Consider the following 17745-nt stretch of genomic DNA (forward strand, 5'->3'; position numbering starts at 1 on the left):
CATCATTTTACTGATGGAAGGCTTCTAATCTTATATGTGTTGGATCTTCTGGATGTCTCAAAGCAATTCCATTACGCAGAAGCAGCTCAATATATGGTGGCCAAAATGAATCATTAATTTTAACATATGGATCATGTGGAGCATCAAACATTCTATTTATAAGCATCTAAAGAAAAAATTATTAAAAATGAACTTTTTGCGGGAAAAAGTCTACATACTTTCATAAAACAATCCAAAGCTCATTGACTACTCCTCTCCTTGAAGGCTGTTCATAAACATTACAATTAAACAATATCCAGTTTTAAAGACTACATTATTGGATGGAATATGTATTCAAATAAAAACATTTCCTAAAACCTGCCTAAAAATATTTGCAACTTTCCTACTGCTCTTAGTAGAATTTAGGACAATGGCAAGGATCATAAGAATTAAAATTTAGACAGATAACGTATAGAAAATTTAGCTAGCTACATAGGACCTGGATTTTATCCCATCACTGAAGGAACAAAAATTAAAATTAGACAAACTGTGCAAATTTCAAAAGAAAGCTAGCAATATTCTCTAAATATCTAAAGGAGAAACAAATAACCAGTTCAACCCTATTCTTTTGATAAATCTTTAAAACAGTTAAGTTGGCCATCATCATTTCCTTCACTCTGTAAAGGAAAGTTTGATCACTTTATCAAGGATATCAAAGGCTTACAACCAAATCTGACAAACATTTTTATAGGGCAGCTCTTCCTAAACCATACTGACATGAAGTGGTGGCCCGTATTAGTTTCTAAGGCATTGAAAAACAGGATTCTCACCCTAGGTGAACATTAAGAGATGATTCAATATAGAAAATTTATATATATATGTAATTTTATTCATCTATAATAAATAAAATTGTCATTTTCAGGAAGTAGAGCTAAAGAATATCATGTAAGTGAAACAAGTGAAACTTAAGACACGTAAAAATCCTGTTTCCCTTACACTGAATCAGGATTTAAATAGGAGTATATGTGTGTAAATATGAATGGTGTGAAAGCAGAGCAGGGAGAAATATACAGGAAAGAAAGAAGCATAGAGAAGAGGAAAAAACAAGAGAGTTGATGAGGGGAAGAAAGGAAATAAGGGAGACGATTTGGTGATCAAGGGCACAATGACACATGTATGTAAAAATACCATAATCAAACTTATTATTTTGTATGCTACCTCAAAATCTTAATTGAAAAATAAGAGGAAAGAAAATGAAGATTTTTGTTAACACCAGAAAGTACAGAGAACCTTGCCAATGAGATCTGAGAATCAATGGTCTTCCGCAAATCAACTGGCATTTGTGGAGATATTTCATGAAGCAACAATATTTAATTATTGGAAAACTATTATCTCATAAAATATGGTAAAAATCACAAATGTCTTTTATTATTCTGCCTCTTCATCTACCTCCCAGTGTTTTAAACTAGAACTTAGAACTAAGAGGAATTATGGATTCCTTAGGCACACATAATTCATGACAAATCATTAACTGCCAGGTAAATTTTAATTAAAGGCATTATTTTAAAGAAAATGAAAAAGCATAATTCATACAAATATAAAGTTTTACAAAAGTGACTAAAATTGACCTTCCAAGCTTTAATCTCAATCATGCTCATAATATTATTATTTAAATTTATAAAATAAAAATGTCGACTACCACTAGTTTTCTTATTTCAAGACCTTCAGCCTAGGAAATGAAAGGTCAGAATCCTCTTTCTTTTAGGTATCATGATAAAGAAATACTTTCATATTTTAGAGTAGCTGTTTACCTTACTGCAATTGAAAGGTTTATGAGCTAGATATATAACTGAGTGGCAAAGCACTTGTCTATGGCAAGAACTTGCATTCCATCCAAATAACACAGAAACCAAACAAAGTGATCTTATTTCAAATTTCTAGATTGATTAGATTACATTAATTAAAATTCTAATAAAAGACAGTAGAAATATGCTGGAAACACATTTAAAATGAGTATGTTAATTTTTCACTAAATTATAGCTTACATATAACTTATTTTTGTCACTCATAATATGAAATTCAGAGAGATATTTGGTTTTCTAAGTTTTATCCCATGGCATACCATTAAAATTTATAACCATGAGTTTCAGATAAAATTTTCAATATTTTTCATAAAGTGTAATTTAAAATTTTTATTGCATTTGCTTCTTTGTGTGCACATGCATCTCTCCTCTGTGTATGTGCACACATGTTTGTATATACATCTTTGTGTATGTGTTTTTGTGTGTGCACATGTGTGTACATGCATATGTTTCATTGGGTACATAGACAAGTTGGAGGACACCTTGTAGGAATTGGCTCTCTCCATACACTACATGGGTCCGAGGGATTAATTCACCCCACTGAGCTTTGCAGCAAGCATATTTAACCACTAAATGATCTCATTGGCCTAACGTGACATTTTTTACTTTAAAAAAGAATACATCTGCCGGGCGGTGGTGGCGCACGCCTTTAATCCCAGCACTCGGGAGGCAGAGGCAGGCGGATCTCTGAGTTCAAGGCCAGCCTGGTCTACAAGAGCTAGTTCCAGGACAGGCTCTAAAAAAGCTGCAGAGAAACCGTGTCTCGAAAAACAAAAAAAAAAAAACAAAAAAAAACAAAAAAAACAAAACAAAAAAAAAAAGAATACATCCAAGAAAAATTACAGTTTCACCTTAAACTGGTGAAATCAGGGATATCTAAACAGATTTAGATTATAAATCAAAGAAATATTTCTATCTCGCGTTTCATAGCAAAAATATTTAATAGGAAATATTCTTAGGCAGCAAACCTGAGATTATGTACCCAACACATTGAGTCAGAATTAAACATATTTTCTGAAAACACTCTTCTCAATTTACTAGTCCTATAGTTGAGAAGAAAAGGGAACATATGCCTCCATCACTAATCCAGAAGCCATCTCCAATTGATAAACACTTGCAAACAAAAAATTAGTTTTCTCCAAGAGAATTGTACTGGGGAAACAAACCACTCGTAATCCTACACAGAAGTAGATAGCCAAAAAATAAAAAATAAAACAAAAAAACAAAACAAAACAAAAAAAAAAACAAAAACAAAACCAAAAAAAAAAATTCAATGGCATCTTTGGAGGTTTTTTGTCTCCTAATATTGTGAAAGGGCTTTTGAAAAACTTTATAGGTCTTTAGCGTGTGTGTGTGTGTGTGTGTGTGTGTGTGTGTGTGTGTGTGTGTGTAGGTTTCTGGGTTTTTGTTTGTTTATTTTATAGAATTCCTTAGTGTATGAACATCCATGTCTCTGTATCTGTGTTTCTTTTTCTTTTAAACCAGTAGATCTTTTTTTTAAAAAAAAAATATTTATTTATTACATATACAATATTCTGTCTGTGTGTGTATGTGTCTGCAGGCCAGAAGAGGGCACCAGACCTCATTACAGATGGTCGTGAGCCACCGTGTGGTTGCTGCAATTGAACTCATGACCTTTGGAAGAGAAGGCAATGCTCTTAACCACTGAGCCATCTCTCCAGACCCCCCGTATGTGTTTCTTGTGCTTTTTTCTTTAGCTTTTTTCTTCTGTTTATATTGTCCTATCCAATGTTTGTTTTTGTTTTATCTTATTTTATTTTATTATTACTCCTTAGATGCCTGTTTGTTTTCTCACAAAAAGGGTTTGGATTGAGACGGGAGGGAAGGTGAGGAGGAGCTGGGAGGATTGGTGGGAGTGGAAATCTAATCAGAATATAGTGTATAAAAAATGTTCTCAATAAAGCAAAAAAACATTTAAAAATTATAAAGTACACTACTACTTGATTTTCATAAACTTCTCTGCCTAGAGTTTTCTAAAATAATTTAATAACCTATCCAAAATTCAAATACATTTTATAATGCCAAAGATATCTATTTATAAACCAAAATAAAGGTCAAACTAAAAAGGTTAGAATTAGTCTTTCTACTGTAATAAATGAAGCATTTTATATCAGGAAAAATTTTATATTCATTTATATGTTTTAGGTACAAGACTCAGTTGTAAACTAAATTTTATCAGCATAACAGCACAGATGTTAAGGTGCAAATAGTAAATGACTAAATGAGAGACTTTATTAAAGAATCAAATATTCTTAATAGAAAATCAAAGTAGCATTTTTTGTCTTAAGTATAATTGTTCACAAAAAAGATAGCTCAAATTAAAAAATTTAAAACTACACTTACCTCTATTATTTCATGCAGTGTTATCAGTTGTGCATTTGATGTTTGTATGTATTTCTTTGAGAAATGTAAATAATAATTAACATTGGGAGAAATCAAGCTATATATTACAAGACTTAAAACAATTTCTTAGTTGTAATTATAGAAGGTAAGTCAAATTCTGAAAGTAAACAACTTTATGATACAAGTTAAGATTCTTTAAAATGTGAGGGAAAATCTTCTAAGACAGTAAAAAATCCTTATAGTTATTATAAGATACAATTCAAACAACCTATAAATGGACAATATGTTATATTATAGATATTGTATATAAAAATATAAAGTAGTATGTTTGAACCAGACAAAAAATTCTCCAAGCAGATAATATTCTATTACATTTCAGGGAGGCTTCTAAGGGAGCCTTCCTTGTAACCTCCCCATAGATTGACATTTCCTAATATTAATATTAACTCAATTCACCAAATTTTTTCTCTTCGAATAACATGAAATAACTCATCAAAAAACTGGAAGACAGTCATTATAATACTCAACTGTTTTTCCTATTAATCCTCATTAGTCCCTTCAACTCTTTGTTTCATGACATAGATTTGAGAGCCCTCATTACTATAACCAAGATTAAAAATTCCAGTATTGCCTGGTGGTGGTACACGCCTTTAACCCCAGCACTCAGGAGGCAGAGGCAGGCAGATCTCTGTGACTTCAGGGCCAGCCTGATCTACAGAACAAGTTCTATCATCGGCTCCAAAGCAACAGAGACACCTCCTCTTGGAAAAAAAAAAGACAGACAGACTGACAGACAGATAGATTCCAGTCTCCCAAATGATCCAGGTGTGATTTAACCATCAAGAATAAAAAGAATACTTGCTTTGATAACTGAGGATGCTGGAACGTGATTCATTAAATTTCTGTACATCTATTTAATACTGTTAACTTCTGAGCATTATATAACCTAAAATGCCAAAGTACTGGGCCAGGCATGGTGGTGGCACATGCCTTTAATCCCAACATAGGAGGAAGAGGCAGTCAGAACTTTATGAGTTTGAGGCGAGCCTGGGTTAAATTGTGAGTTTCAGGTTAGGCTACATAGTAAAACTCTGTCAAGAGAGACAGACAGACGGACAGACAGACAGAGAGAGACAGAGAGAAAGAGAGAGAGAGACAGAGACAGAGAGAGACAAAGAGAGAATGTGTGTGAAAGAGAGAGAATGAGTGTGAAAGAATGTGTGTGTGTGTGTGTGTAATAGAGAGAGAGAAAACACGCAAAACACAATTATTCTTGAATTATTCTTGAAGTAAAGATAACTGAATAAAGCTGGATCTCAAAATCTAATACCTAGCTAAGTAAAAACGAGTAGTTAAAAATAACATTATTAGTGGAGAAAGCATAGTTATAGAATTAACTAGCTAAAAATAAAACATTAAATTTAAATAGTTTTGCTGAAGTCATAGAAATTCTTCTTAACAAATTATTTGGTTAAAAAATTATTGGGTTGGGGCTGGAGAGATGGCTCAGAGGTTAAGAGCATTGCCTGTTCTTCCAAAGGTCCTGAGTTCAATTCCCAGCAACCACATGGTGGCTCACAACCATCTGTAATGGGGTCTGCTGCCCTCTTCTGGCCTGCAGGCATACACACAGACAAAATATTGTATACATAATAAATAAATATATATTTTTAAAAATTATTGGGTTAAGAAGCTGGAAAAATAGCTTAGTGGTTAAGAGCACTGTCTGTTCTTCCAAAAAACTTAAGTTCAATTCCTAGCACTGACATGGTAGTTCACAACCGTCTATAACTCACACATGTAGAATACAAATATACACGAGACAAAACACCTAGATGTATAAAATGAATAAAAAAGAAAACCAAAAAGATTTTAAAATATTATTGGCTGAAATTTAAGAGCTGGTAAAAAAAAATAAGTAATGAATCAAATATAAAAGAATAAAAGGTAAATACACATACTAATCTAAAGTGGTTTTTTTTTTGGGTGGGGGGTGTTTAGTTCACCAAGACAGGATTCCTCTGTAAGTTTAGAGCCTGTCCTGGACCTTACTTTGTAGACCAGGCTAACCTTGAACACACAAAGATCCTCTTGCCTCTGCCTCCTGAGTGCTGGAATTAATGGTGCACCACCACCACCTGGCAAAACCATAGTGTTTTTTTAATAAAATATAAATACAGAAAGCAAAAAATTAGAATGGGGGTAGATAGAAGATTGCTAATTTTCTTATTTCTGTATCAGTAAATTCATACTACTTAAAATTGAAACATGAAGTTATACAAACTTAGAACATTTCATATTTTTCATAATTTGTTTTCCTATTAGAGGTCTCTCTCTCTAGTGCTCAAATCATTTGAAGCAAAGAATGTTTATCTGAGCTCAACATTTTACCCTCATTTTTCTTCTATTAAGGTTAATTAAAATCACATTTATCATTCATGATAAAGTAACAAGTATAAAATCCCACTGCTCCAATCAGCCATCAATCTGTTTCTATACAAATTGTGTTTAGAACAATGACTTCATTTTAGTAAGAACCATGTTAGTGACTCAGTAACATGTTAATGATAAGAAGAGACTTGGGTTTTTAGCCTTTTTTTTATTCACAATTAAGTTGTAATGTTCATTGTCAAAAGTGGAATTTTGTATCTCAATAGTATGTGTTGACACTCAAATGCAATTGGAAACAAGACCATAATAAGTAATCAAGTGTTAAATGAGGTCAGCAGGGTAGGGACCAAAACCAAAATGAGAGATTTGTGTGTGTGAGTGTGTGTGTGTCTGTGTGTGTGTGTTTGTGTGTGTGTGGTGTGCTCTGTAACGGCAAGACAGTAAGAAAACTTAGAAAATTCTTTTCTGCCTGCATGCAGACCAGAAATCAATGTGAACGGAATGAGGAGGTACCAGCTCCCAGCCCGGAATAGAGCTAATCAGGAACTAACCCTGACAGGACTTTGATCTTGTACTTTTCTAATGAAAAATAAATTCCATTTTTTTGCCAAGGTCTCTCTCTGGTGTTTGGTTATGGCAGCCCACTAATAAAGTATCAATGCTGGCCAGATAAAGAGAAGCAGAAAGGGACAGAGGTAAACAGATGCAGTGGAAGTAAAGAGATTCCCTTTATGTTGTTCTCTGATCTCCAGACACAGGATGTGCAACACATGCATGTGCACACTATCTGCACATATATACACACAAGTAAAATGTAAAATCTGTAAAAATGTCTCCAACCAATTCCATTTTACTAAATAATAAAGTAGCTCTAATTCTTCAATGACTGTAACAGGATGAAGGCATATTTGTGTATGTCTCCTTATGCCTTCATTCCTTTGCTTTTGTTTATACACACACACATATTCAACAGCTACAATTATAACAATCTAAAAGAATATCTTCTCTGAAACTTACCTTTTTCTTTTTACTATTCCCATCAGGCAGAGGAAAATGATCTTCTAAAAACTCGCCCAAGGTAAACAGAAGTTTCTCCTTAAAATCTTTTATACTAAGCATCTTAGCTTTCAGCTCTTTAAAGATTCTAACAATAAAAAATAATACGGCAAATATTTAACTGATAAAATATATTTGTGCATGCTTCTGGGTATACATGAAGCTGATCAAAGTTGTTGAAATTTCATTTGATCCACATAATTAGAGAATATTCTTTATAACATGTAATGAAACTAGTAAACCATTCAAAAAAGAAGAACTAATAGTTGGCAAAATTTTGGGCAAGTGTTTTGATTCCTAATAAAATGAGCCATCTTTTTTTTCAGATTTAACTTTATATTGATTCATTGTGGATTTTACTGATATGGGATGGCCTTCTGTATGTGTTGCTTTTACTGGCTAATGAATAAAGCTGCTTTGGCCTATGACAGGGCAGAATATAGCCTGGCTGGAAGAGATATAGACAGAGAGTAGGCAGAGTCAAGGTGACACCAGGCAACTGCCGAAGAAGGATGCTACTGGAACCTTACGGGTAGGCCACAGTCTCATGGTTATACACAGATTAATAAAAATGGGTTAATTTAAGATGTAAGAGCTAGCAAGAAATACATCTAAGTCATTAGCCAAACAGTGTTGTAAGTAATACAGTTTGTGTGATTATTCAGGTCTGGGTGGTCAGGAAACAAACAAGCAGTCTCCAGTTACATTTCACATCATGCATCTCAATCCCACATTTCCCCATCTCTTCCCATCTGTCTTTCTACCCTTGTAACATCTTGCCCACAGGATAAAACAAGATAAAATTTAAAAGAGAAAAAAAGAAAAGAAAAATCTCATGGAAGTTGTAGTGTGACACAGTGAGTCACACAGCCCTTTACTCCATATATTGTTACTTGCAAGTGTTCATTATATTGAGTTGTTAGTCTGGTTTGAAAGCTCTGGTTTTTACTATATCATCAACATTAGGCCCTCACTAGGGCTCCTGTTAGGTATCCTGTTATCCTGTGTCATGAAGATCCCATAACTTTAAGTATGTAGGACCAACCCATTCATGTGCAATAGCAGATCATAGACAGGAAAGATGCTGGGATGGGCCAACTCATAGCTCTGGTTCTCGTCTGGGTGGCTGCTGTGTTGGTTATGGGCCAACTCTCCTTCATCTTCAATACCAGGGTGAGCTCTCTAGAACTGCCCCAGTTAGTTCACCCTAAATAGTAATCAAGGGGAGGTACTGATTCCCCTACCTCATAATCTCTGGTTTTCTTGCCAACACCTACAACCACTGGGCCAACTCTACTATCCTGTCAAGCCAAGGTGTAGGGGCCACTCTGCCAAGTGCTGCAGCTGGTAAGAAGCAGAGCCAACCCTCTCCCTCTAGTGACCTCAGGGACTGCTCTTACACCGATCACAGGCTTCAGTGGGCATGGGGACGGAGGTTTCTCTCCCTTGCCCACACCACCATATGGTAGATGAGGGGTGAGGCACAATCTCTCATGATGACATTCTCAGGGTCAGCTCTGTGGTCCCTGGCAGGGTACAGGGCCATTCTTCCTAGTTCTGCATATGGTAAGGGGCAGGGTCACCTCTCCTCTGCCACTGGTGGCAAGTGGCAAGGAGGGTAGGATGTCTTTCCTTTTCCCTAACCACCACATGGTAGACAAGGGGTGCAGGGCCAATTCTCCCCCTCTCATGATCTCAGGACAGGCTCACCTGTGCCCCCACCAGCAGGATCAGCACTACTATGGTACCTAGGTGAGGTGCAGGGCTCACTTCCTAAGTGCTGTACACAGCGAGGGGTGAGAGATAAGGGGAAGGCATCTCTCCCCTGCCCACACTACATGACAAATGAGAATGGGCTAGATCTCCTACATTTATGCCCTCAGTGTGTGCTCACCTGCATCATCACCAGTAGGGATAGCTCTATTGGGGTACCCAGGTGAGGTGCAGGGCCTGCTTTCCAAAGTGCTATAGCAGGTGAGATGCTGGGCCAGCTCACTTGACCTCAGGGCCACCTCTCCCACCTACAAGTGGTGAGGAGGAAAGGAGGAGAAAATATCTCCCCCTGTTTACACCACATGGCAGATGAGTGGCAGGGAGATATATCCCATGCTCAAACTGGGCCACCCTTTGATCTACTTTAATATAAAAAATACCTTCTCAAAAAAAATCTGCTTGAAAAAAATCTAGAACACAATATTAAGTACCTTGATACAGAAAATGTCACAACGCGGTTTTTCAATTCACTGTGCAATACATTAAGAGATTCCAGAATCTGTTGTTGTTCATCCAACCACTGTTGCTCCCTTTAACAATGAAAACAATCCAGTCAAATAAATATTTAAGTATCAACTTAGTATATACCAACGATTAATAGAAATCACAAGTTTACCTTTCTAAGTCTTCCTTTAACTTTTCATTCTTTGACTGAATAGTAGATACTACCATTTCAAGATTACATTTCAATTTTTGGAACTAAAATAAAAGAATGTAAGTTAATACTTAGTCTTTTGGCTTATACACAGTTTAGTGCCCAAATGATACTGAAATTGGTCTAGAATATCTCAAAATAGAAGCCAATAGTAAAAATGGCTAGCAGAAACAATTTGAAATGGTAAATACATAGCACCCAGATGATTTTTGGTGACATATCAATAATAAATATAACATATAAGAAGTTTCAAGCTACGTATTTTAATTCCAAACTGAAATTAAATAAATTAATTTTTTTTAGTAGATTAGGTCTCTTTACTAATGAGTAAACAAGTAAACAAGTAAATTTTAATGTTTTTGGAGTGGTTCAGCCTAACTCTTATGTCATAAGCTGAACTAAAACAGTTCTAATTATAAATTATTTGGAAATACTGCAAATCCTAAATGGCTCACCTCTTCTTTTCCTAATGTTACCAAAACATCTTCAGTCAGGGGAGTTACTACAAAAATAAAACAAAGTCATATACCCACTTAGTTAATTCTCAAAAATTTGATTTTGTGGCTATTTTGAGATATCTCTTTTTCCATTCCACTTATATTACCAAACTTCTGTAAAATACATTCATTTTTGTGACTTCTAGATTAACATCTTTGAACATAAAACCCCTTAGTAAATAACAATAGATAAAGTTGATACCAATGCATTTTTAACATGTCTTTTTCTTCTTAAGACCTTAGAAGCATGCTTAATAATGGACTCCTAAGACCTTTTTCTCTATATCTATATAATCTATATTTGTACATATATATGGAAACACACAAAAGGTGTATTTCTTGTCATTATAAGAATAGCACATCAGATATATTAGCATGGTTCACTCAGCAGAACTACAATGGTATAGAAATAGTTCATCATTTAATAACTGCATATTAATTATATATACATGTGTATATATCATAATGTAGTGGTAATTTCTAAAATGAAGTACCAATACTGTACTAGGCATCTTTTTAAGTCTTTATGTACTAGTGCTTCTAATTTCAAGGAGCATACTCCCAGAAATGGAATTATATAGAATGAAATGCAAAATATAAAGAGAAAACCAGATACAAAAATACATGGCACAAAAAAAGCATGGCACAATAAATAAATAAATGCATGGCACAATAAATAAATAAATACATGGCACAGGACACTTAAGACTTTCATAATAATATAATAATAATCAAATCTACTAGTTGGATATTATAAGTATAACATTTTAACCCATCTCTATTCTTTAAAAATAGGCAAAAAATATATCTGGCTCACATAGGATAAGTCAAGAAGTAGCATAAAAACTACATGTTCCCTATTCTAAAAAGCATATAAAGTAATTTTTCCACTGTGCAAGTTTCAGTTCATGGTTTCTACTGAAATCAAGGTACTGTTTTTGAGGGTCAAATAATAACTATAATAAGGTCCTCATTATAAAGGATATTATACTCATATAAGAATTTAATGTACAAAGGAAAGAAAAATGCAGTGGTTCCTAGTAGCAACTGACCGTGAACAATTTCAAGTACATATGGATCTTGTTATTTTTGAGATCATTAATTTATTTGTGTGTTTGTTTTGTTTTGTTTTCTAAGACACATCTCTCTATATAACAGTTCTGGTTGTCCTGAAACTCACTTTGTAGACCACGCAGGCCTTGAACTCACCCTCTGCCTCCCTAGTGCTGAGATTAAAGGTATGTACCACCACCACCCAGCAAAGTGATTAATTTGATATGACATTGTCGATAATATATGAACCTAAAAATAAGAATCTTACTTTCGGGTGTTCTTTTGTTCCAATGATCAAGTTCAGCAGTCAAACATTTCATTTGCATAGCAAGTAATGAGAGCTGTTAAAAAAAAGATTTCAAGGTATTTCTAATAGAATATTGATGAAAATATAATCAACACTATAATGCTAGCTCTAAAATAAGTGGTTATCAAAACAGTATCACTAAACAGGTTCTAATACTATACTAACTATAGCTCATAAATGGCTTTTACAGCAACGTTATTGAAAATAAAGAATTCTGCTTTACGACCAAAACTAAAGGAACCTACATACATTACATTTACTTCTTAAATATACCTTTAAAAAAGACAAAGAAAAAATGCTAACATAGCAAGACTTTCCCCCTGCCCACAAAAAAATAGAATGCTATGTCTTGCCAGGATTTTCAGCTAATTTTTTCTTAAATATGTTCACCCCCCCCCATGATTTTTCAAAATATTGTAACTGTTTTTAATTGTACTGCAAAAAGAAATGTAAATATGTATGTGAAGATAATGGTCAGACTAGTTTCAGAGCCACATATAAAAAGCATTTTTTAAAAAATACATTAGTACGTTGCAAAATATATCTTATCCTGAGTATGTTTTTGGTATGATAAAGACAATTTTAATTATGCTATAAAATTAAACAATTCTTTTTAATAATAAAGCAAGAATATTTTGAAAGTAATAAACTATAAATTTTCTCCATAAAAAAATGTCTAACTTTTTGCTTCAGAAAAGGGATTAAGCCAGGTATAGTGAAATAAGCTTGCAAATCAGCACTCAGAGACACAGGTCAAAAACAGCTTCAGCAACATAACAAGTTCAAGCTAGAGCGGGCTGCATGAGACCCTTTCTTTAAAAACAAACAAAACACAGAAAACTGAGTTTGAGTGCTAAAGGCATGGCGGTACTATGCATGCAGAGATGAGGTATCAAAGCAAACCAGAAACTCATACCCCTTAGAAGGCCTGCTCATAGCCATCAGCCCTTGACTTGGATTTCTGAACTTGAAATGATTTCAAGATTGTTTCCAAACACCTAACTCTTCAAGAGTAGCTAACAGTGGCAAAACTATTTAAGCAGAGTACAGTTTATGTTGAATACCTACCTGCTCTATATTCTGGTATTTTGATATCTGCCAGGTAGAAGATGACTATATCATCAGTTCACAATAAAAATTTTGGAAACCAAGTTTCCCTAATGTTAAGCAACATCACCAGTTGATAGGCTAATCTAAGATGGTGTTAAGTGACTCTATTTTGTGAGACAATTCCTGAAACAGTTCACGTCTCATTTCCTCTCAACCTTAGCCATACACCTCTTCCCTATGCTGATTTAATTCTACATCCATTCATCATAATAAACCTTAGTCACAAGAAGACTAAGTCCTATGAGTCCTCTGTGAGAATCGTCAAACTTACAAATGACCACAAGGACCCGCAACACAACAGGAACTACAAACTATATTCTTTGCCTGTTTGTAACTTAGGACAGTACATGCTTTTATGTATATAAAACTCCTCGCAAAGTCAGTGCTGGTATACTGGGTGAAAACCACTCACGTTTCTTTGTAGGTCTAGTGTCCAGGGATTCATATTTTAAGGTCTCAATTTCTACAGTTAAGGAACCACATTTTCCCAAGGAAAATGATAGGTTAGTTAACACACGGTAATGCACTTAAAAATGGTATATTCAGTTAGACATTTACAGTACATTGCATATGTACAGACTCTAAAACATTTTATGGATACAAAAATGATATTAGGAGCTCCAATATTTGGTGCATAAAAGTTTACAATAGTATTTTCTTGATGAATTGCTCCTTTTATTAACATGTAGTGTCCCTTTTTAAAAAACTCTTCTATGTAGTTCTGGCTTGAAGTTTATTTTGTCAGACATAAGGATAGCTATGATTGTCTGCTTACATTTTCTGTTTCCTTGGTATTTTTTCCATCCTTTGATGCTAAGTTTTGGAGATTTTTTGCCGGAAAAATGTGGTTTTTGGAGATAATATATAGTTGGTTGTGGGTTTATTTTTTTACTTTAAGTAGAAGGGTTTTCTGTTTCAGGATATAGGTATTAGAGTCAGTGAGATGGTTCAGCAGGTAAAGTGCTTGTTGCACAAACCACCTGAATTCAACCCCTGAAGCCTATGCAACGGTGGAAGGAGAGAACTGACTTCACAAAGTTGTTCTCTGACCCACCACATAAACACATACTATGGCATGCATGGCCCCTTATCGCCATCATAAGTATGGACACACACACATACACAAAATAATTTTTAATTATAAAAGAATATAGGTATTAACAAAGTTGTTATATTGGAATAAATATAAGCAGATAAACCTTTTTTCCAAAAAGCATGAATTCTGCTTACCTATTTTCTAGAACAGAGTATAAGTTCATACCTGAGCATTTGAGCTAGTGAGTGTCTCGGTTCCAATGAGTGACAATTTATTCTGACACTTGATTTAAAAAGTAAAGAAAAACAAGTGGCATATTTATAATCCATAGACAATTCCCTTCTCCTCCCTTTTTATATTAGCCCCATACAACACCCTTCTAAAAAACCATGGGAGGTAAAAGAACGAGAAAGTACTTAGAACAATAACAAAATAATTAAAAACATAAGAAAATAAGCATCCAAGAGACATTGTTTACCTGACATTAAAAACATCTAACAATGTTAATGATTGTATTTGATAGTTGAAAATATGAGTAATTTAAGTCATATCTGTCCTCATTTCTGGTTGTAATAATTTTAATTTTTAAGTTATTGTTAAATCCAAGTTTTGATAGAGAAAATAACAAAAAAGAATTATAAAAATTATCTAGTAAGTACATTAATGATATACAGTACCAAAGATTTTGCCAAACAATTTTTTAAAAATACTCCATTCATCTTTCCTGCTCTGACAGTTTAGTGAAAGAACAGGATGCTACTATATACATAAAAAAATCATTCATTGCTTCTGCGTGAATGACACGTTCCTGAAATACTATGTGTATCTGTAATTTATGTCATACATTGTGGTATGCTAAAAAGAAATCTTACCAAAATAACATAGTGTACCAAATGTCTCTAGTTCATTAAAATAAACATACATATGCATAATTTCAAGTTCAACATTTGTATTCATGTTTCACTCATAATTCTTAATTATATATTATTTCTATTTCTATATCCTACTGATCAAAAACAGGTACTGAAATAAAATCTCCTTGAGAGCCAGAACTACAATCATTTTTTCTCTTTCTACAGTTTACCTAGTATAAAGTTTCTTAAGAGAACACTATATAACTTTTTCATATAAAATACATATAATTTATAAAATAAGAGCTATGGGGAAATTAACACCATTTCCTAAATTTATTGTGTAATTTTATATTAACTAACATATCACGTTTACCTATTGATACTTACATCTTCCATGTCTTCCCACATTTTTTCACACTGTTTAATAAGTTCTTCCTCAGTATCTATAACAACTTCCATATCTGTAGTAATATCTGGATCTAGTTCTGGTTGATTCTCTGACATATCCTTTATAATTTTCTTCACCTTAGTGGAAAAAGTAAAGTAAAAAAGATACATGCATTGGGCAACCATTTGCTGAATGTAGCAGTGACTAAAAGACAAAAGTCCTTTGAGAAACATGAGCACAATACTGTTGCAGGGAGTATCTAAGTATTAGCCGCTGTAGAAAAGAATATCGATGCAACAGCAAAAACCAGCAACACAACTACCATAGGACCCAGATTCCACTACTAAACATATATCCAAACAAATGAAACCACTATGTTGAAAAGATACCTGTCTACAATCTCTTGTTTACTACAGCACTATTTACAATAACCCATATATGGAATCAACTGTAATAGGAGGGGCAGTAAATAGTAAAGGAGCAAGATACAGATAGAGTAGATGTGCTGGCAAGAGCATGTGGAAGCTGTGTTTGGATTACTTCTTCCTAGTAAGTGAAATGTAATTATGTTAATCAGTTGTGAGTAAGGATAGAGAGAAGGAATTCAAAATTTAAGAGCAGATACAGCCAGGTGTGGTGAACCATGCCATTAATCTCAGCACTTGAGAGGTAAAGGCAGATGGAATTCTGTGAGTTCAAGGACAGCCTGGTATAATAAGGAATTTCAGGGCAGCCAGGACTATATAAAAGAAAAACTCTGTTTCAAGCAAGGGAGGAGGGCTGGAGAGATAAATTATCCCTTAAAGTATTTACAACCAAAAATTTAAGAGTAGAGGTGGAAAGGTGTATAAAATGGTTATATAAGAGAACTCAAAAAATATAAAGCAGTTTTGGATAGTGGCCCAATTAAAACAATAATGACCTGGGCAGGGTGCTACATGCCTTTAATCCCAGCACTCAGTAGGCAGAGGCAGGTGTATCTCTGTGAGTTCAAGGCCAGCCTGACCTCTAAGGGAATTCCAGGATAGCCAGAACTCCTACAGAAAGAGACCCTGGCTTAAAAAGCCATAACTAATAATAATAGTAATAGTAATAACAATAGCAACATATTAAAAGGTATGACAGTCATCTAGAAGCTAAAATTTTTCAAGTAAAGAAAAGTGATGGGAGCCGGGCGGTGGTGGCGCACGCCTTTAATCCCAGCACTTGGGAGGCAGAGGCAGGCGGATCTCTGTGAGTTCGAGACCAGCCTGGTCTACAAGAGCTAGTTCCAGGACAGGCTCCAAAGCCACAGAGAAACCCTGTCTCGAAAAACCAAAAAAAAAAAAAAAAAAAAAAAAAAAGAAAGAAAAGAAAAGTGATGGGCTGGAGAGATGGCTCAGAGGTTAAGAGCAGTGGCTGCTCTTCCAGAGATCCTGAGTTCAAATCCCAGCAACCACATGGAGGCTTGCAACTATCTAATGAGATCTGGTGCCCTCTTCTGGCCCCCAAGCAAATATGCAGGTGGAACACTGTAGGCATAATAAATAAATCCTTTAAAAAAAGCTTTCTTGTTTCTTTTAAGTGACAAAAAAGGCTGCTGCAAAGAATAGGAGTTGATAATTTATCATGAGATTTAAAGTTCAGTAAATTTACGAATACAGATGGAGAAATAACCAGAAAGGACTTCTAGGTTACAATGTCAAATGCAAATCACAATAAACACCACCCCAAAGTATTTTTTACTCATATGGACTTGTTTATATTGCTTAACCATAAGTTACCAACAGAGTTGTAAAAGAGATCTAAATAGATACAACACTATACTATGTTTCTATGCCCTTTAAGTCAGTAATGTAAAGATGTCAATTCTCCCCAAATTGAACTATTTTATCTTAAGTCTAAAAAGTGACAAAAAAAAAAGTCGCACTGGAAGAGTAAATTCTAAAATCTATATAGAAATATAGCGATCCCAAAATACCAAAGATCCATTGTATATAACCAAAATGTAAAGTAGGCTCATGTACAGGCAAACTGAAACACCGAACACAACTGCTTCACCTACACACGCAAGTCAAAAAGAATATTCTAATAGGGGAAGCCCATCTTATAGTAAATTCAATATATAGTCTGGCTGATAGAGATCTACTTCATTCTTTTCAACAAAAAGTTTCCCCCAACCCCGCCCGCCCGCCCCTCCATCTTTTTCTGGGATAACCAGCTAGGTTCTGGAACGCCGTGGCCCTGGAGGCTGAGAGGGGCGGGGCATCCAGTCCCCAGGCTGTAAGTATCCGATTGTTTGGGGGGCCGGGTCCCCCAAACTCGCGAGCTACCATCCTCGACAGGAAACTAGGGCTGTCACAGCGCTGTCCCCTGCTTACCCAGCCAGAACCAATCTCAACTCCCCTCAGCACTCAGGCCTCCTCAGCGCTCCCGTCACC

The 17745-nt window shown here is 34.8% G+C and overlaps 1 protein-coding gene across 1 annotated transcript; it reads right to left on the minus strand.

Annotated features, from left to right (window-relative positions):
- Positions 1–7: 7 nt before the first annotated feature.
- Cenpk (centromere protein K) lies at positions 8–17740 on the minus strand. The gene is made up of 10 exons (XM_038323754.1): positions 17686–17740; positions 15325–15462; positions 14309–14365; positions 11899–11971; positions 10536–10582; positions 10042–10124; positions 9857–9955; positions 7614–7740; positions 4206–4259; positions 8–166 (listed from the first exon to the last, which is right to left on the minus strand). Exons 2-10 carry the CDS (start codon positions 15439–15441, stop codon positions 8–10), a joined length of 816 nt encoding a protein of 271 aa, XP_038179682.1. The 5' UTR covers positions 15442–15462; positions 17686–17740.
- Positions 17741–17745: the final 5 nt, after the last annotated feature.

Source organism: Arvicola amphibius, chromosome 3 (assembly GCF_903992535.2).
Source record: "Arvicola amphibius chromosome 3, mArvAmp1.2, whole genome shotgun sequence".
Classification (NCBI taxonomy): Eukaryota; Metazoa; Chordata; class Mammalia; order Rodentia; family Cricetidae; genus Arvicola; species Arvicola amphibius.